We start from the raw sequence: 23225 nt of genomic DNA on the forward strand, positions 1-23225 counted from the left end.
AAGAGAAACACAAACACAAAATATGTTTGAAGAAATCTAAATAAATGACATTGTATTGTACATGCTTTAACATACGTGTGGAAAATGTTCAATTGACCCAGATCAGCATCCATGGGAAACTTCACCCTACACCCTTATCAACACAGTAGCATTGGAAACTTCACCATGCACCCTTATCAACACAGTAGCATTGGACACTTCACCCTACACCCTTATCAACACAGTAGCATTGGACACTTCACCCTACACCCTTATCAACACAGTAGCATTGGACACTTCACCCTACACCCTTATCAACACAGTAGCATTGGACACTTCACCCTACACCTTTATCAACACAGTAGCATTGGACACTTCACCCTACACCCTTATCAACACAGTAGCATTGGACACTTCACCCTGCACCCTTATCAACACAGTAGCATTGGAAACTTCACCATGCACCCTTATCAACACAGTAGCATTGGAAACTTCACCATGCACCCTTATCAACACAGTAGCATTGGACACTTCACCCTACACCCTTATCAACACAGTAGCATTGGACACTTCACCCTACACCCTTATCAACACAGTAGCATTGGAAACTTCACCCTACACCCTTATCAACACAGTAGCATTGGACACTTCACCCTACACCCTTATCAACACAGTAGCATTGGAAACTTCACCCTACACCCTTATCAACACAGTAGCATTGGAAACTTCACCCTACACCCTTATCAACACAGTAGCATTGGAAACTTCACCCTACACCCTTATCAACACAGTAGCATTGGAAACTTCACCCTACACCCTTATCAACACAGTAGCATTGGACACTTCACCCTACACCCTTATCAACACAGTAGCATTGGAAACTTCACCCTACACCCTTATCAACACAGTAGCATTGGAAACTTCACCCTACACCCTTATCAACACAGTAGCATTGGAAACTTCACCCTACACCCTTATCAACACAGTAGCATTGGAAACTTCACCCTACACCCTTATCAACACAGTAGCATTGGAAACTTCACCCTACACCCTTATCAACACAGTAGCATTGGACACTTCACCCTACACCCTTATCAACACAGTAGCATTGGACACTTCACCCTACACCCTTATCAACACAGTAGCATTGGAAACTTCACCCTACACCCTTATCAACACAGTAGCATTGGAAACTTCACCCTACACCCTTATCAACACAGTAGCATTGGACACTTCACCCTACACCCTTATCAACACAGTAGCATTGGACACTTCACCCTACACCCTTATCAACACAGTAGCATTGGACACTTCACCCTACACCCTTATCAACACAGTAGCATTGGACACTTCACTCTACACCCTTATCAACACAGTAGCATTGCAGGATGAGGTCAGGTGGACTGAACTAATATTGTTCTTCTCGTTGCAGGACTGACTTCTGCGTGCACAAAGACCAGCCCTGTGACACAGTGGGTGAGGAATCACACGTGTGTGTGTGTGTGTGTGTGTGTGTGTGTGTGTGTGTGTGTGTGTGTGTGTGTGTGTGTGTGTGTGTGTGTGTGTGTGTGTGTGTGTGTGTGTGTGTGTGTGTGTGTGTGTGTGTATTGAAATAGTCTGTCGGTGGCCCTTGTTGACCTCTGACATCGCTGTCCCCTGAAAAGAGAAGCAGGTGACATTTCAACCCGCCTGGTCTGTAAAAACCTCTCAAGCACACACACACACACACACACACACACACACACACACACACACACACACACACACACACACACACACACACACACACACACACACACACACACACACACACACACACACACACACACACACACACACACACACAAACGCACATGCATGCGGACACACACACACACTTACACTCTCTGACACACGCACACACTTTGGAGATAAGACCACACAGGTACTGCAGATGAGACCCTGCTGTAATCTGCCCGTCTCTCCACCCCACTATAACTGTAATCTGTCTGTCTCTCCACCCCACTATAACTGTAATCTGTCTGTCTCTTCACCCCACTGTAACTGTAATCTGTCTGTCTCTCCACCCCACTATAACTGTAATCTGTCTGTCTCTCCACCCCACTAAAACAGTAATCTGTCTGTCTCTCCACCCCACTATAACTGTAATCTGTCTGTCTCTCCACCCCACTATAACTGTAATCTGTCTGTCTCTCCACCCCACTCTAACTGTAATCTGCCTGTCTCTCCGCCCCACTCTAACTGTAATCTGTCTGTCTCTCCGCCCCACTATAACTGTAATCTGTCTGTCTCTCCACCCCACTATAACTGTAATCTGTCTGTCTCTCCACCCCACTATAACTGTAATCTGCCTGTCTCTCTGCCCCACTATAACTGTAATATGTCTGTCTCCCCCCCACTATAACTGTAATCTGTCTGTCTCTCCCCCCACTATAACTGTAATCTGTCTGTCTCTCCCCCACTACTACCACTACTACCCCCTACCACCTCTACCCCCTACCACTACTACCCCCTACCACCTCTACCACCTACCACTACTACCAGCACTACCACTACTACCCCCTACCACTACTACCCCTACCACTACTACCCCTACCAGTACTACCACTACTACCCCTACCAGTACTACCACTACTACCCCCTACCACCTCTACCCTCTACCACTACTACCCCTACCACCTCTACCACCTACCACTACTACCACTACTACCCCTACCACCTCTACCCTCTACCACTACTACCCCCTACCACCTCTACCCCTACCACTACTACCCCTACCACTACTACCCCCTACCACTACTACCACTACTACCCCCTACCAGTACTACCACTACTACCCCTACCACCTCTACCCCTACCACTACTACCCCTACCACCTCTACCACCTACCACTACTACCAGCACTACCACTACTCCCCTACCACTACTACCATTACTACCACTACTATCCCCTACCACTACTACCACTACTATCCCTTACCACCACTACCACTACTACCCCTAACACTACCATCCCCTACCACTACTACCACTACTATCACTACTATCCCCTACCACTACTACCCCTACCACCTCTACCCCCTACCACTACTATCACTACTACCACTACCTCCACTACTACCCCCTACCACCTCTACCCCCTACCACTACTATGACTACTACCACTACCTCCACTACTACCCCCTACCATTACTACCCCCTACCACTACTACCCCTACCACCTCTACCACCTACCACTACTACCAGCACTACCACTACTACCCCTACCACTACTGTCCCCTACCACTACTCCCCCTACCACTACTACCATTACTACCACTACTATCCCCTACCACTACTACCACTACTATCCCTTACCACCACTACCACTACTACCCCCTAACACTACCATCCCCTACCACTACTACCACTACTATCACTACTATCCCCTACCATTACTACCCCCTACCACCTCTACCCCCTACCACTACTACCACTACTACCACTACCTCCACTACTACGCCCTACCACTACTACCCCTACCACTACTACCCCTACCAACTCTAACCCTTACCACTACTACCCCTACCACTACTACCCCCTACCACCTCTACCCCTACCACTACTATCACTACTACCCCCTACCATTACTACCCCTACCACCTCTACCCCCTACCACTACTACCACTACCTCCACTACTACGCCCTACCACTACTACCCCCTACCACTACTACCACTACTACCCCCTACCACTACTACCCCCTACCACCTCTAACCCTTACCACCTCTACCCCCTGCCACTACTACCCCTACCACTACTACCCCCTACCACTACTACCCCCTACCACCTCTACCACCTACCACTACTACCCACTACCACTACTACCCCTACCACTAGTACCATTACTACCACTACAACCCCTACCACTACTACCACTACTACCACTACTACCACTACTACTCACTACCATTACTACCACTACAACCCCTACCACTACAACCCCTGCCACTACTACCACTACTACCACTACTACTCATTACCACTACTACTACTACTACCACTACTACTCATTACCACTACTACCACTACTACTCATTACCACTACTACCACTACTACTCATTACCACTACTACCACTACTCCCACTACTACCACTACTACTCATTACCACTACTACCACTACTCCCACTACTACCACTACTACTCATTACCACTACTACCACTACTACTCATTACCACTACTACCACTACTACCACTACTACCACTACTACCACTACTACTCATTACCACTACTACCACTACTACTCATTACCACTACTACCACTACTACCACTACTACTCATTACCACTACTACCACTACTACTCATTACCACTACTACCACTACTACCACTACTACTCATTACCACTACTACCACTACTACCACTACTCCCACTACTACCACTACTACTCATTACCACTACTACCACTACTACCACTACTACTCATTACCACTACTACCACTACTCCCACTACTACCACTACTACTCATTACCACTACTACCACTACTACTCATTACCACTACTACCACTACTACCACTACTACTCATTACCACTACTACCACTACTACCACTACTACTCATTACCACTACTACCACTACTACCACTACTCCCACTACTACCACTACTACTCATTACCACTACTACCACTACTACCACTACTACTCATTACCACTACTACCACTACTCCCACTACTACCACTACTACCCCTACCACTACTACCACTACTACCCCCTACCAGTACTACCACTACTACCCCCTACCACCTCTACCCCTACCACTACTACCCCTACCACCTCTACCACCTACCACTACTACCAGCACTACCACTACTCTCCCTACCACTACTACCATTACTACCACTACTATCCCCTACCACTACTACCACTACTATCCCTTACCACCACTACCACTACTACCCCTAACACTACCATCCCCTACCACTACTACCACTACTATCACTACTATCCCCTACCACTACTACCCCTACCACCTCTACCCCCTACCACTACTATCACTACTACCACTACCTCCACTACTACCCCTACCACCTCTACCCCTACCACTACTATGACTACTACCACTACCTCCACTACTACCCCTACCATTACTACCCCCTACCACTACTACCCCTACCACCTCTACCACCTACCACTACTACCAGCACTACCACTACTACCCCCTACCACTACTGTCCCCTACCACTACTCCCCTACCACTACTACCATTACTACCACTACTATCCCCTACCACTACTACCACTACTATCCCTTACCACCACTACCACTACTACCCCCTAACACTACCATCCCCTACCACTACTACCACTACTATCACTACTATCCCCTACCATTACTACCCCCTACCACCTCTACCCCTACCACTACTACCACTACTACCACTACCTCCACTACTACGCCCTACCACTACTACCCCCTACCACTACTACCCCTACCAACTCTAACCCTTACCACTACTACCCCTACCACTACTACCCCCTACCACCTCTACCCCCTACCACTACTATCACTACTACCCCCTACCATTACTACCCCCTACCACCTCTACCCCTACCACTACTACCACTACCTCCACTACTACGCCCTACCACTACTACCCCTACCACTACTACCACTACTACCCCTACCACTACTACCCCTACCACCTCTAACCCTTACCACCTCTACCCCTGCCACTACTACCCCTACCACTACTACCCCCTACCACTACTACCCCTACCACCTCTACCACCTACCACTACTACCCACTACCACTACTACCCCTACCACTAGTACCATTACTACCACTACAACCCCTACCACTACTACCACTACTACCACTACTACCACTACTACTCACTACCATTACTACCACTACAACCCCTACCACTACAACCCCTGCCACTACTACCACTACTACCACTACTACTCATTACCACTACTACCACTACTACCACTACTACTCATTACCACTACTACCACTACTACTCATTACCACTACTACCACTACTACTCATTACCACTACTACCACTACTCCCACTACTACCACTACTACTCATTACCACTACTACCACTACTCCCACTACTACCACTACTACTCATTACCACTACTACCACTACTACTCATTACCACTACTACCACTACTACCACTACTACCACTACTACCACTACTACTCATTACCACTACTACCACTACTACTCATTACCACTACTACCACTACTACCACTACTACTCATTACCACTACTACCACTACTACTCATTACCACTACTACCACTACTACCACTACTACTCATTACCACTACTACCACTACTACCACTACTCCCACTACTACCACTACTACTCATTACCACTACTACCACTACTACCACTACTACTCATTACCACTACTACCACTACTCCCACTACTACCACTACTACTCATTACCACTACTACCACTACTACTCATTACCACTACTACCACTACTACCACTACTACTCATTACCACTACTACCACTACTCCCACTACTACCACTACTACTCATTACCACTACTACCACTACTACCACTACTCCCACTACTACCCCTACCCCCTACCCCCTACCACTACTACCCCTACCACTACTACCACTACTACCCCTACCACTACTACCCCTACCACCTCTAACCCTTACCACTACTACCCCCTACCACCTCTACCCCTACCACTACTACCCCCTACCACTACTACCCCCCACCACTACTACCCCTACCACCTCTACCCACTAGTACCATTACTACCACTACAACCCCTACCACTACTACCACTACTACCACTACTCCCACTACTACCCCCTACCCCTACCCCCCTACCACTACTACCCCTACCACTACTACCACTACTACCCCCTACCACTACTACCCCCTACCACCTCTACCCACTAGTACCATTACTACCACTACAACCCCCTACCACTACAACCCCCTGCCACTACTACCACATCTACTCACTACCATTACTACCACTACTACCACATCTACTCACTACCATTACTACCACTACTACCACATCTACTCACTACCATTACTACCACTACTACCACATACATGAAATTAGAGTAGGCCCTCTTTTTGTTCACCTGGAAAATCCAGTATCAACTTTTCATGTAATTAATGATCAGGATCTCCCTGAAAGCCTTCGGTGGTGTGCAGTGATAACCCCACCTGGCAGGTGTGTGAGTGTGAGGAACTTTGACTTCCTCTGCTTTGAAGCTCACTCATACTTTCTGCTGTTGTGTGTTCCTCGCCTGCAGCCATGGTTTGAGCTCCTGAGATCAAGATCTAACAGTAACTGTACTGTGTGTGTATTGTGTGTGTACTGTGTGTACTTTGTGTGTGTACTGTGTGTGTGTGTACTGTTCGTGTACTGTGTGTGTACTGTGTGTGTGTGCTGTGCTGTGTGTGTACTGTGTGTGTAATGTGTGTGTGTACTGTGTGTGTAATGTGTGTGCTGTGTGTGTACTGTGTGTACTGTGTGTGTGTGTCTTCTCACATCATCCAACACCCCCGGTTGTATTGTATACATACTTACACATACACTGGTCAGTGACCCTAGTCTGTCTCTGACTCTCTCGACCCTAGCTGAGTGAAATACCTGTTTCCATCCCTCCTTTCTTCTCTTCTATTCTTCTGTCTGTTATCCTCTCTTCTCATTCAGCTGGTTCTCTCCTCCTTTCAACAACATGTTCTGACATGGATGTGGTCTGTTTGTTCACACTGAGTAGTTCTCTATCCACCCCCATTCTACCCTCCCTCACTTTCCACTAACTCCCTCCCTCCCTCCCCCTCCCTGGAGAGAAGCAGGAGGAGAGGGGGAGAGAATCAGGAGGAGAGGGGAGAGGTAGAGAGAAGCAGAAGGAGAGGGGGGAGGTGGAGAGAAGCAGAATGAGAGGGGAGAGGTGGAGAGAAGCAGAATGAGAGGGGAGAGGTGGAGAGAAGCAGGAGGAGAGGGGAGAGGTAGAGAGAAGCAGAAGGAGAGGGAGAGAGGTGGAGAGAAGCAGAAGGAGAGGGGGGAGGTGGAGAGAAGCAGAATGAGAGGGGAGAGGTGGAGAGAAGCAGAATGAGAGGGGAGAGGTTGAGAGAAGCAGAAGGAGAGGGGGAGGTGGAGAGAAGCAGAATGAGAGGGGAGAGGTGGAGAGAAGCAGAATGAGAGGGGAGAGGTGGAGAGAAGCAGAAGGAGAGGGGAGAGGTAGAGAGAAGCAGAAGGAGAGGGGGAGGTGGAGAGAAGCAGAATGAGAGGGGAGAGGTGGAGAGAAGCAGAATGAGAGGGGAGAGGTTGAGAGAAGCAGAATGAGAGGGGGAGTTGGAGAGAAGCAGAATGAGAGGGGAGAGGTGGAGAGAAGCAGAAGGAGAGGGGAGAGGTGGAGAGAAGCAGGAGGAGAGGGGAGAGGTGGAGAGAAGCAGAAGGAGAGGGGAGAGATGGAGAGAAGCAGAAGGAGAGGGAGAGAGGTGGAGAGAAGCAGAATGAGAGGGGGAGGTGGAGAGAAGCAGGAGGAGAGGGGGAGGTGGAGAGAAGGAGAATGAGAGGGAGAGGTGGAGAGAAGCAGAATGAGAGGGGAGAGGTGGAGAGAAGCAGGAGGAGAGGGGGGAGGTGGAGAGAAGCAGAAGGAGAGGGGAGAGGTGGAGAGAAGCAGAAGGAGAGGGGGGAGGTGGAGAGAAGCAGAAGGAGAGGGAGAGAGGTGGAGAGAAGCAGAAGGAGAGGGAGAGAGACGGAACAGAGCTTTTTATGAGCCTGTGATTATAGTATGGCATAGTAGCACAAAGAGCAGGAGTGTTCTCGTTCAAATTCCCTACAGGAAGATTACCTAATGTAGATAGTAGATTTATGGTACAACATTGTACCTAGCATGAGGTTAGCATAAGGTTTAACCCTTACAGTTATGGTACAGGTTAGGACCAGGCATTGAAGGTTTAACCCTTACAGGTGTGTGTGTGTGTGTGTGTGTGTGTGTGTGTGTGTGTGTGTGTGTGTGTGTGTGTGTGTGTGTGTGTGTGTGTGTGTGTGTGTGTGTGTGTGTGTGTGTGTGTGTGTGTGTGTGTGTGTGTGTGTGTGTGTGTGTGTGTGTGTGTGTGTGTGTGAGGAAGCTTGTGTGTGTAAGGAATGCCTGGTCCTAACCTGTACCATAACTGTAAGGGTTAAACCTTATGCTAACCTCATGCTAGGTACAATGCTGTACCATAATCTACTAGCTACATAAGGTAATCTTCCTCTAGTGGAACTTGAACGAGAACACTCCTGCTCTTTGTGCTCCTCTAAGAGCATGTGTGTGTGTGGATGGATGTGTGTGTGGATGGATGTGTGAATGTGTGTGTGCCACTTTGAACCATACTATAATCACAGGCTCCAATGCCTCTTTCCTCTCTCCACCTCTATCCCTCTCAGCTTTGTTGTCTGTGTGTGCAATAGCGAGAGAGAGAGAGAGAGAGAGAGAGAGAGAGAGAGAGAGAGAGAGAGAGAGAGAGAGAGAGAGAGAGAGAGAGAGAGAGAGAGAGAGAGAGAGAGAGAGAGAGAGATGAATGGGGTTGGGTTTGGTTGATTCCTGTGTTTATTGTCTTATTGGTGCTTATCAAAACAGCTGGGCCCCCTGCTCTCTGTGAGGGAGAGATGGAAGGGAAGGAAGAGAGAGAGAGAGAGAGAGCGCAAGAGTGAGCGAGAGAGAGTAGTTGAAGCAATATCTTGGTAGTGACAACATCCTATTTCCTGTGTTCTGTTTACTAGTGTGTGTGCCTGTGTGTTTAGCAGAAAAGTAAGGGAGGTAGGACCAACACCACTACTGTATACATTGCCGTGAAAAAGTTATGCAACACCCAATGCCCCTGTGTAAAAAGTGATTCACTGTTGCATTCAATAACTGGTTGGTGTGTGTTACATGGAGTCCAGCAGGGTCAATCCAGGGTGATTGTGTGTGTGTGTGTGTGTGTGCGTGTGCGTGTGTGTGCGCGTGTGCGTGCGTGTGCGTGTGTGTGCGCGTGTGTGTGTGGGTTGCAGAGAAGGCAGTAGGGTCAGGCAGTAGTGAGTCCTCACAAAGCCGTCTGTCCCAGTTCTGCAGAGCCAGCCCAGACACTAGCTAGTGTTTCCATTGACGTGCTATAGTGTTGGGTTGTGTTGAGCTGACAGTGCTTGTCCACTCCCCACTAGTGGATTCAGCATGTCAATGGAAAGCCCTTCATGTTCTAACGACTAATTAGCTCAGTGGAAATCATTAGAATAAACTTGCCTGTGTGCAACGGAGTGCTTGTGTGTTTAGATCCCTGATAAGGCTTTGCTCCTCTCTAGAGGCTGTCTGGATGGATGGGCAGCCATCGTTGTGAGGCCAGACACACACACGCACACACACACACACGCACGCACGCACGCACGCACGCACGCACGCACGCACGCACGCACGCACGCACGCACACACACACACACACACACACACACACACACACACACACACACACACACACACACACACACACAAACACACCGAGCATTTGATCAGCCAGCTCTCCACAGTTACTGCTGAGTCTAATGTGACCAGTGCAGTGAGAAACACAACACTGCAGATCTATGTCCTTTGTTCTGGGGCTTTAGCCTCAGAAGTGCTGGCTTGGACGAATCTTTGAAGCCTCAAAAAACTCAGCCATGCATTACCTCACACACACACACACACACACACACACACACACACACACACACACACACACACACACACACACACACACACACACACACACACACACACACACACACACACACACACACACACACACACACACACACACACACACACACACACACACACACACACACATACAGTGTCACTATCAGCAAAGCTTTTAGCTGGTTTGTAGGTCAACCAGCTAGCCAGTCGTTGTTGTTCATCGTTGGCTCGGGTGGTTGTTGTCCTTGATGATCTTTTTGGCCTTCCTGTGACATCGGGTGCTGTAGGTGTCCTGGAGGGAGAGCCCTGCAGTTATGGGTGGTGCAGTTGCTGTACCAGGTGGTGATACAGCCTGACAGGAAGCTCTCAATTGTGTATCTGTAAAAGTTTGTGAGGGTTTTAGGTGCCATGCCAAATTTCTTCAACCTCCTGAGGTTCTTGAAGACAAAAGCCATACACATACAATGTTTTGAGGGGATATTGCCAGCAATGATTGCCTCAAAATGTTCAATTGACCTGTATAAGTGTTAAGTAAGAGTGTTAGACATTGACAAGAATATGCTAGCTAATGTGTTGGACGCTAAGCTAGCAAGCCACTTACTCTAGCTAGTATAGTTAAGCAGCCATTATGTCAGCCCATTACAACATTCCTCCTCTGTACATTAATTTCTTTACAGTTGATTTGACCCTCCTAAATGTATAAGTTGCCATGTAAACAACCATTTAAAGCATGGCCTCGGGGTATTAAAACCCCAAAATAAAATTTGATTTGCATAAATCCATCCGAGATTCCTTCCTATAATTGGGGCAGATGACAGACATTATAGGCACATAATTGCAGCCTTCGCGTAAGCATGCATGGTTGTACAACTGAAATGCAGTGGGGAAAACATATAAGAATTCAAGGCAGCATCTGTGTTCATCCAGACTGACAATTCGGCCACTGTGGAAGGACTTTAGCGTATTGTTAAATCGTTTTACTGTCAAATGCTCCCTGAAACACTTCAGCGAGCAGGCCTTTCTAATCGACCTGGCCGGGGTATCCTGGAAGGATATTGATCTCATCCCGTCAGTAGAGGATGCCTGTTCATTTGTTTTTTAAATGCCTTCCTCACCATCTTAAATAAGCACGCCCCATTCAAGACATTTAGAACCAGGAACAGATATAGCCATTGGTTCTCTCCAGACCTTAACCAACACAAAAACATCCTATGGCGTTCTGCCATAGCATCGAACAGCCCCCGTGATATGCAACTTTTTTTGTTGTTTAAAGTTTGCCACAAGCCACCTGGGAGACACACCAAACATGTGGAAGAAGGTCCTCTGGTCAGATGAAACCAAAATGGAACTTTTTGGCAACAATGCAAAACGTTATGTTTGGCGTAAAAGCAACACAGCCCATCACCCTGAACACACCATCCCCACTGTCAAACATGGTGGTGGCGGCATCATGGTTTGGGCCTGCTTTTCTTCTGCAGGGACAGGGAAGATGGTTAAAATTGATGGGAAGATGGATGGAGCCAAATACAGGACCATTCTGGAAGAAAACCTGATGGAGTCTGCAAAAGACCTGAGACTGGGACGGAGATTTGTCTTCCAACAAGACAATGATCCAAAACATAAAGCAAAATCTACAATGGAATGGTTAAAAAATAAACATATCCAGGTGTTAGAATGGCCAAGTCAAAGTCCAGACCTGAATCCAATCGAGAATCTGTGGAAAGAACTGAAAACTGCTGTTCACAAATGCTCTCCATCCAACCTCACTGAGCTCGAGCTGTTTTGCAAGGAGGAATGGGAAAAAAATTCAGTCTCTCGATGTGCAAAACTGATAGAGACATACCCCAAGCGACTTACAGCTGTAATCGCAGCAAAAGGTGGCGCTACAAAGTATTAACTTAAGGGGGCTGAATAATTTTGCACGCACAATTTTTACGTTTTTGATTTGTTAAAAAAGTTTGAAATATCCAATAAATGTCGGTCCACTTCATGATTGTGTCCCACTTGTCGTTGATTCTTCACAAAAAATACAGTTTTATATCTTTATGTTTGAAGCCTGAAATGTGGCAAAAGTTCGCAAAGTTCAAGGGGGCCGAATATTTCGCAAGGCAATGTACACAGGCAGTTAGAAAAAGCCAAAGCAGAAATTTGCTTCCTGCAACACAAACTCAAAAAAGTTCTGGGACACTTTAAAGTCCATGGAGAATAAGAACACCTCCTCCCAGCTGCCCACTGCACTGAAGATAGGAAACACTGTCACCACCGATAAATCCACTATAATTGAGAATTTCAATAAGCATTTTTCTACTGCTGGCCATTCTTTTCACCTGGCTACCCCTTCCCCGGTCAACAGCACTGCACCCCTCACAGCAACTCGCCCAAGCCTTACCCATTTCTCCTTCTCCCAAATCCAGTCAGCTGATGTTCTGAAAGAGCTGCAACATCTGGACCCCTACAAATCAGCCGGGCTAGACAATGTGGACCCTTTCTTTCTAAAATTATCTGCCGAAATTGTTGCAACCCCTATTACTAGCTTGTTCAACCTCTCTTTTGTGTCGTTTGAGATTCCCAAAGATTGGAAAGCAGCTGCGGTCATCCCCCCTCTTCAAAGGGGGGGGGACACTCTTGACCCAAACTGCTACAGACCTATATCTATCTTACCCTGCCTTTCTAAGGTCTTCGAAAGCCAAGTCAACAAACAGATTACCGACCATTTCGAATCCCACAATACCTTCTCCGCCAAGCAGTCTGGTTTCAGAGCTGGTCATGGGTGCACCTCAGCCACGCTCAAGGTCCTAAACGATATCTTTACCGCCATCGATAAGAAACAATACTGAGCAGCCGTATTCATTGACCAAATGATTGCCTCACCTGGTTCACCAACTACTTATCTGATAGAGTTCAGTGTGTCAAATCGGAGGGTCTGTTGTCCGGGCCTCTGGCAGTCTCTATGGGGGTGCCACAGGGTTCAATTCTTAGAGCAACTCTCTTCTTTGTATACATCAATGATGTCGCTCTTGCTGCTGGTGAGTCTCTGATCTATCTCTATGCAGATGACACTATTCTGTATACTTTTGGCCATTGGACACTGTGTTAACAACCCTCCAGACGAGCTTCAATGCCATACAACTCTCCTTCTGTGACCTCCAATTGCTCTTAAAGAAGACACACTATTTTACGCACTTCAGCACTTGGCGGTCTTGTTCTGTGAGTTTGTATGGCCTACCACTTCGCGACTGAGCCGCTGTTGCTCCTAGATGTTTCCACTTCACAATACCAGAATTTTTACAAACTGACTTGTTGGACAGGTGGCATTCTATGATGGTGTCACGTTCAAAGTCACTGAGCTCTTTAGTGAGCCCATTTCACTGTCAATGTTTGTCTATGGAGATTGCATGGCTGTGTGCTCGATTTTATATACCTGTCAGCAACGGGTGTGGCTGAAATAGCTGAATCCACTCATTTGAAGGGGTGTCCCTATATAGTGTATATTGTGAGTACCATTATTATTATTTTGTTCTTCAGCCATCATGCATAACCTTTGATAGATGGTTGAATAGTCAGTTGGATTCAAGTATTATACATTTAAATGAATCCCCTGGTATTAGTCGGTTTCTTTATGATATATGACCTGGATATATTAAGTCCAAGTTTATGATCCAACATTATCCTTACATTGTCTTTCTATAGCATGGATGATCAACTAGATTCACTGTGTTCATCTCAACCAGTGACAACATGCACCCATATGCAGTAGGTGAGAGGTCAAGGCAGATTGTCCTATATCAGTGATCATCAACTACATTCAGGCGGATTTCTACTTGAGCGATGGTCAGTGGGCCGGAACATCATTCTAATAATTTGTAGACTGCAAATTGAACGCAAGAAGCCCAAAAATATATAATATTTCAAATCAAATCAAAGTATATTCGTCACGTGCGCCGAATACAACAGGTTACAACCTTACAGTGAAATAAATGCTTACTTTCATGCTCTAACCAATAGTGCAAAAAAGGTGTTAGGTGAACAATAGGTAAGTAAAGAAATGAAACAACAGTAAAAAGACAGGCTATATACAGTAGCGAGGCTATAGAAGTAGCGAGGTTACATACAGACACCGGTTAGTTAGGCTGACTGAGGTAGTATGTACATGTAGTTATGGTTGAAGTGACTATGCATATATGATGAACAGAGAGTAGCAGTAGCGTAAAAGAGGGTTGGCGGGTGGTGGGTGGCAGGACACAATACAGATAGCCCGGTTAGCCAATGTGCGGGAGCACTGGTTGGTCGGCCCAATTGAGGTAGTATGTACATGAATGTATAGTTAAAGTGACTATGCATATATGATAAACAGAGAGTAGCAGCAGTGTAAAAAGAGGGGTTGGGGGAGGCACACAATGCAAATAGTCCGGGTAGCCATTTGATTACCTGTTCAGGAGTCTTATAGCTTGGGGGTAAAAGCTGTTGAGAAGCCTTGTTGTCCTGACTTGGCACTCCAGTACTGCTTGCCATGCGGTAGTAGAGAGAACAGTCTATGACTGGGGAGGTGTTGCAGGAATTTAATTCCTCTCTTTTAATTCCCAATTCAAATTAAACACTCTGTCAATTCATAAGAATTTGTATGACCCTTATTTTATAGAGATCGACAGAGCCCGGTCTTAAAGTCAAATAGCAGCCTTTATTCACGAGAGTACTGAACACGATACAGTTTACCACAGGTTATAAACTGAAAATGACGTCATTAGTTTCAGCACCAACCCGTGCCATCTCCGTTCCAGTACAAAGGCTGTATGGTCATTCCTACATTACTGTGTTCATCTCTACCAAGGACAGTGGTCATTCCTACATTATTGTGTTCATCTCTACCAAGGACAGTGGTCATTCCTACATGACTGTGTTAATCTCTACCAAGGACAGTGGTCATTCCTACATTACTGTGTTCATCTCTACCAAGGACAGTGGTCATTCCTACATTACTGTGTTCATCTCTACCAAGGCCAGTGGTCATTCCTACATTACTATGTTCATCTCTACCAAGGACAGTGGTCATTCCTACATTACTGTGTTCATCTCCACCAAGGACAGTGGTCATTCCTACATTACTGTGTTAATCTCTACCAAGGACAGTGGTCATTCCTACATTACTGTGTTCATCTCTACCAAGGACAGTGGTCATTCCTACATTACTGTGTTAATCTCTAACAAGGACAGTGGTCATTCCTAAATCACTGTGTTAATCTCTACCAAGGACAGTGGTCATTCCTACATGACTGTGTTAATATTTCATTAAGAGAGAGCTACCCTGTGTGTGTGTGTGTGTGTGTGTGTGTGTGTGTGTGTGTGTGTGTGTGTGTGTGTGTGTGTGTGTGTGTGTGTGTGTGTGTGTGTGTGTGTGTGTGTGTGTGTGTGTGTGTGTGTGTGTGTGTGTGGTGTGAGTGTGTGTGAGTGTGTGTGTGTGTGTGTGTGTGTGTGTGTGTGTGTGTGTGTGTGTGTGTGTGTGTGTGTGTGTGTGTGTGTGTGTGTGTGTGTGTGTGTGTGTGTGTGTGTGTGTGTGTGTGTGTGTGTGTGTGTGTGTGTGAGTGGTGTGGTGTGTGTGTGTGTGTGTGTGTGTGTGTGTGTGTGTGTGTGTGTGTGTGTGTGTGTGTGTGTGTGTGTGTGTGTGTGTGTGTGTGTGTGTGTGTGTGTCTGTGTGTGTGTGGTGTGAGTGTGTGTGAGTGGTGTGTGTGTGTGTGTGTGTGTGTGTGTGTGTGTGTGTGTGTGTGTGTGTGTGTGTGTGTGTGTGTGTGTGTGTGTGTGTGTGTGTGTGTGTGTGTGTGTGTGTGTGTGTGTGTGTGTGGGCGGACATGCATGCATGCATGCATGCGTGCATGTGCGTGAGTGAGAGAGCTCATCTCTAAACATTGACACAGCAAATATGTCAGTCCCTCTCTGTCTGGCTGCTGTGTGTCGTAGCATCAAGGCTGTCTGCACCAGGCTGCTGCTGTGTGTCGTAGCATCAAGGCTGTCTGCACCAGGCTGCTGCTGTGTGTCGTAGCATCAAGGCTGTCTGCACCAGGCTGCTGTGTGTCTTAGCATCAAGGCTTTCTGCACCAGGCTGCTGTGTGTCTTAGCATCAAGGCTGTCTGCACCAGGCTGCTTAAAGGGCCTCAGGCACGAGTGGAATAAGAAATGAAAGGAGAGCGAGAAAGAGACCGTGAAACTAGAATACAGAACAGAGAAATGTAAAACAGACATGTCTGTGGAGTCCAGACTCTCAGGCATAGCGAAGGTCAGGGGCAGAAGTCTTCAGGGAGATTATTACTTGCAGGTTAGAGATGTCAAATTGGGTTTAGCCACCGCCAAAGTACGAAAAATAATTTACATTCTATTTCCATTTGCAACTTTTTAAAACTGAAATAAAACATTTGAAATGTCAGCTAAAGGTTTCACTCTCTCACAAATCAATCTAAAGTTTTCACTGTCTCACAAATCAAGAAGAAACTATATCCCAATTCTTTGATAATATAATATATTATACTATTTTCTCAAATAAGCCTCTTGTCCTTGCTCTCATCCCCATCTCACTGCACCTTGTGGATGGACTGCAGATCACTGGCATCCAGTTCTGGCTCTTCAAATCAAATGTTATTTGTCACATGCGCCAAATACACCTCACAGTGAAGTGCTTACTTACAAGCCCTTAAGCAACAATGCATTTTAAGAAAAAAATAAGTGTTCAGTAAAAAATGGATAAGTAAAAATATATACTCAGGTGTAAGTCTTGCATATCCCAACTCCCCATGAGACACCCTCGGAGAGTGGGGTCATGACCAGGGTCTGCCGTTATCAACAGTGACCCTGGAGCAATTAGGGTTAAGTGCCTTGCTGAAGGGCAGAATCAACTGATGTTTCACCTTGTCGGCTCGGGGATTCAAACTAGCAACCTTTCAGTTACTGGTCCAATGCTGTAACATGTAGTGCAATAGGATGTCATTTGGGCACAGCCATGGAGAACCAGTATACGTTAGAGGCTCACACATAGCCCTGTTATCTTTTCCTGACTGTGTGACTTAGACTCAGAATGTCTCCAGGTCAGGAAGAACGTAGGGTCCTACCCATGCACCATGGCTTTAGGTCTGTCAGTAAAGACACAAGTGGTGGCTACTGCTACGGATATATATTTAGTAAGCCAATGCTTCATTAGGAGGCAATCAGGTCAGACAGCTGTAAACCCGGTGGAATGAGTAATTCTGATACATCAATATAGCTGGTCTGTAGGCCACTGGTGGTAATGGTTGGTGTGCAGTGCATAATGGATCCCAAAGTCAACACCTCAGCTTTCTCATTAGTCATGAGGCATCAAAACCAAAGGAACTGAATAACATTAAGAAATGCTATATATGGAAGGAAAGTAGTGTGGATACCTTCCAAAAAACAATTAGGCAACAACAAATTCAATCCCTTTTAGACAACTTCCTGGACAAAACATTTCACTGTAATAGTGAAGGTGTAAACTTGGCAGTAGAAAGCCTAACAGTATATTTGACCTTTCAGCTTCCCAATGAAATCTCACAATTTCAAGCAGACAACCTAAGAAAATGAACAACAATTACAAATGGTTTGATGAAGAATGCAAAACCCTATCTAACCACAAACATAGAGACCAAGAAAACCTGAGTCTATGCCTTCACTATGGTGAATCACTAAAACAATACAGAAATACACTACGGAAAAAGAAGGAACAGCACATCAGAAATCAGCTCAATGTAATTGAAGAATCCATAGACTCTAACCACTTCTGGGAAAATTGGAAAACACTAAACAAACAACAACACAAAGAGTTATCTACACAAAATGGAGATGGAAACCACTTCTCTAATCTTTTTGGCTCTATAACAAAGAACAAACAGCAAAAACATATACACTACTGTTCAAAAGTTTGGGGTCATTTAGAAATGTCCTTGTTTTTTAAAGAAAAACACTTTTTTTGTCCATTAAAATAGCATCAAATTGATCAGAAATACAGTCTAGACATTGTTAATGATGTAAATGACTATTATAGCTGGAAATAGCCATTTTTTAAATGGAATGTCTACATAGGTGTAGAGGCTCATTATCAGCAACCATCACTCCTGTGTTCCAAAGGCATGTTGTGTTAGCTAATCCAAGTTCATCATTTTAAAAGGCTTATTGATCATTAGAAAACCTTTTTGCAATTATGTTAGCACAGCTGAAAACTGTTGTCCTAATTAAAGAACCAATACAACTGGCCTTCTTTAGACTAGTTGAGTATCTGGATTATCAGCATTCTTGGGTTCGATTACAGGTTCAAAATGGCCAGAAACAAATAACTTTCTTCTGAAACTTGTCAGTCTATTCTTGTTCTGAGAAATTAAGGCTATTTCATTGCCAAGAACCTGAAGATCTCGTACAACGCTATGTACTACTCCCTTCACATAACAGTGCAAACTGACTCTAACCAGAATAGAAAGAGGAGTGGGAGGCCCCATTGCACAACTGAGCAAGAGGAAAAGTACATTGGTGTGTCTAGTTTGAGAAACAGATGCCTCACAAGTCCTCAACTGGCAGCTTCATTAAATAGTACCCACAAAACACTAGTCTCAACGTCAATAGTGAAGAGGCAACTCCGTGATGCTGCCCTTCTAGGCAGAGTTCCTCTGTCCAGTCTCAACGTCAACAGTGAAGAGGCGACTCTGGGATGCTGCCCTTCTAGGCAGAGTTCCTCTGTCCAGTCTCAACGTCAATAGTGAAGAGGCAACTCCGTGATGCTGCCCTTCTAGGCAGAGTTCCTCTGTCCAGTCTCAACGTCAATAGTGAAGAGGCAACTCCGTGACGCTGGCCTTCTAGGCAGAGTTCCTCTGTCCAGTCTCAACGTCAAGTGAAGAGACTCTGGGAAGGCAGAGTTCCTCTGTCCAGTCTCAACATCAACAGTGAAGAGGCAACTCAGTGACGCTGGCCTTCTAGGCAGAGTTCCTCTGTCCAGTCTTAATGTAAATAGTGAAGAGGCAACTCTGGGATGCTGCCCTTCTAGGCAGAGTTCCTCTGTCCAGTCTCAACGTCAATAGTGAAGAGGCAACTCCGTGATGCTGCCCTTCTAGGCAGAGTTCCTCTGTCCAGTCTCAACGTCAATAGTGAAGAGGCAACTCCGTGATGCTGCCCTTCTAGGCAGAGTTCCTCTGTCCAGTCTCAACGTCAATAGTGAAGAGGCAACTCCGTGATGCTGCCCTTCTAGGCAGAGTTCCTCTGTTCAGTGTCTGTGTTCTTTTGCTCATCTCAATCTTTTATTTTTATTGGCCAGTCTGAGATATGGCTTTTTCTTTGTAACTCTGCCTAGAAGGCCAGCATCCCAGAGTCGCCTCTTCACTGTTGACAGTGAGACTGGTGTTTTCACCCTGTAAGGTCCATTTTCACCCTGTAAGGTGTGTGCATGCACGCTCATATTATGTGTGGGTATGCGTGTGTGTTCTGGTGTGCAGTTTTTGCATGTGTGCGTATATGTCTGGAGCGCTTTTGTGCATGTGTGTGTGTGTGTGTGTGTGTGTGTGTGTGTGTGTGTGTGTGTGTGTGTGTGTGTGTGTGTGTGTGTGTGTGTGTGTGTGTGTGTGTGTGTGTGTGTGTGTGTGTGTGTGTGTGTGTGTGTGTGTGTGTGTGTGTGTGTGTGTGTGTGTGTGTGTGTGTGTGTGTGTGTGTTTCAGAACAGCACCATCTGGGTTTGATAGCCTTTCTCTTGTCCATGATTTAATGTATGTTGTCGTGACTGGATTCAAATGAGGCTATCTGGACAGTCTCCAGTAGTAGACAGAAAGCAGGTGTGTGTGTGTATGCGTGTGCACGTGTGTGTGAGCAAACAGATACATTAAGATATAACACACACTTGAGTGATGATGTCATCCTGTATGGCTGGCTGGATGACTGATTGGGTTTTAAACTCGCTCTGACACTCCTTTGTTGCTGTGATATAAAGACAGAGTAAACCGATTTTTAAACATTTCTGCATGCCAGTAATATCTCATTAAAAAATGTAAAAATGGATTGGGCATATAGTGTCAATCCTAAATTGGTGCGAATGCATTTTGTTCTGTTGATAACTCTCCTACTGTAATGCTTGTGATAATCTTAAAGTACTAGGTAGTACATATAGAGTCGGTTTCTTGAATATAGATTTGGCGTAATCCTAGACTAAAAAGCATTCTCCAAGGAGAATCTCCATTCAAAGTGCATTTTAATCTAGGATTAGGCTTAGTCTGAGTCCAGGAAACCTGCCCAAATTACATAGAGTAGTCTAAACACACTGCTTATTTAGGATACATTTTTCATCACGCAATATTCAGTAATACTGTATATATATAGTACATCATGATATAAACAGTTTTATTCTGGATGTTTTAGCAAATGTATTCTCTTTTCCAGCATTTACTCTCTTGTCCATCATTGGAAAGAAATGATCTGAAGTATTCATGCATACCTTTGCTCTTTCTGATTTTGGTGTCTGTGTAGCAGATTTGGTGAGCTAGTTAGCTTTGAACACTAGCATCCATCGTGCTGTGACATCACTGTGACCTCACTCCCCATGACAGCTGCAGTCAACTGTTGGTCATGGAGTGGCAGGCTTGACACTTGGGTTCAGTCCCAAATTGACCCCTAAACCCTACACTTGGAGATCACTGAGAGGATTTGACATGTGTAGGCAGTATAGAAGTAGCTGCGTCTTGTCCTCTGATAGGCTAGGTGGAAATTTCAACATATTACTTATACTAATCAAATCCTCTCAGATCTCCACAAGTGAATGGGGTTTTAGGGGTCGATTTGGGATCGGGCCTTGTTCTGTCAGCTAGTACAGTTGACTTGAGTGTCCCGGGTCAGGAGGACAGGTACAGAGCGCCAGCACCTCTTTTAGGGAAAAATGTGAAATGTTGACCACACTTTTAATAATAGTTATAGCAAAAGCATTTCTTTGTTGAAAGATGTATTTTCAGACAGGGATAGTGTGAAATGAGAAACAGAGCGAGGGAGATGGACCAGAATTCGTACCCATGCTGGAGTTGTATATGTGCTGCAGGTGGTGTTACCCACTAGACCAGAATTCATACCCATGCTGGAGTTATATATGTGCTGCAGGCAGTGTTACCCACTAGACCAGGATTCATACCCATGCTGGAGTTGTATATGTGCTGCAGGCAGTGTTACCCACTAGACCAGAATTCATACCCATGCTGGAGTTATATATGTGCTGCAGGCAGTGTTACCCACTAGACCAGAATTCATACCCATGATGGAGTTATATATGTGCTGCAGGCAGTGTTACCCACTAGAACATGATTCATACCCATGCTGTGGTTATATACTGTATGTGCTGCAGGCGGCGTTACCCACTAGACCAGCCTCAAGCAATTAGCACAAGCATTTCTATTGCATAAAGATGTATTACATGACATAACGGTCCTTAAGTATGCATAACAAGTGTACTGTTGATGTAAGAGGTTTTATGTTGAACATACTATCCCAGGGCTTCTAACACTCCAGCACATACTCCTAAATGATACTATCCCAGGGCTGCTAACACTCCAGCACAGACTCCTAAATGATACTATCCCAGGTCTGCTAACACTCCAGCACATACTCCTAAATGATACTATCCCAGGGCTGCTAACACTCCAGCACATACTCCTAAATGATACTATCCCAGGGCTTCTAACACTCCAGCACATACTCCTAAATGATACTATCCCAGGGCTGCTAACACTCCAGCACATACTCCTAAATGATACTATCCCAGGCCTGCTAACACTCCAGCACATACTCCTAAATGATACTATCCCAGGGCTGCTAACACTCCAGCACATACTCCTAAATGATACTATCCCAGGACTGCTAACACTCTACCACATACTCCTAAATGATACTATCCCAGGCCTGCTAACACTCCAGCACATACTCCTAAATGATACTATCCCAGGCCTGCTAACACTCCAGCACATACTCCTAAATGATACTATCCCAGGCCTGCTAACACTCCAGCACATACTCCTAAATGATACTATCCCAGGCCTGCTAACACTCCAGCACATACTCCTAAATGATACTATCCCAGGCCTGCTAACACTCCAGCACATACTCCTAAATGATACTATCCCAGGCCTGCTAACACTCCAGCACATACTCCTAAATGATACGATCCCAGGGCTGCTAACACTCTACCACATACTACTCCTAAATGATACGATCCCAGGGCTGCTAACACTCCAGCACATACTCCTAAATGATACTATCCCAGGCCTGCTAACACTCCAGCACATACTCCTAAATGATACGATCCCAGGGCTGCTAACACTCTACCACATACTCCTAAATGATACTATCCCAGGCCTGCTAACACTCCAGCACATACTCCTAAATGATACTATCCCAGGCCTGCTAACACTCCAGCACATACTCCTAAATGATACGATCCCAGGGCTGCTAACACTCTACCACATACTCCTAAATGATACTATCCCAGGCCTGCTAACACTCCAGCACATACTCCTAAATGATACTATCCCAGGCCTGCTAACA

At 45.8% G+C, this 23225-nt stretch overlaps 1 protein-coding gene across 1 annotated transcript in view; it reads left to right on the plus strand.

The window, feature by feature from the left end:
- LOC124035405 (A disintegrin and metalloproteinase with thrombospondin motifs 17-like) overlaps positions 1-23225 on the plus strand; it is a 239411-nt gene that overhangs the window by 82729 nt on the left and 133457 nt on the right. Inside the window, exon 7 of the mRNA XM_046348856.1 lies at positions 1412-1455. Coding sequence (XP_046204812.1) covers positions 1412-1455 — 44 coding nt within the window. The remainder of the gene's footprint in view (positions 1-1411; positions 1456-23225) is intronic.

This window comes from Oncorhynchus gorbuscha, linkage group LG05 (assembly GCF_021184085.1).
Source record: "Oncorhynchus gorbuscha isolate QuinsamMale2020 ecotype Even-year linkage group LG05, OgorEven_v1.0, whole genome shotgun sequence".
In the NCBI taxonomy this organism is placed as follows: Eukaryota; Metazoa; Chordata; class Actinopteri; order Salmoniformes; family Salmonidae; genus Oncorhynchus; species Oncorhynchus gorbuscha.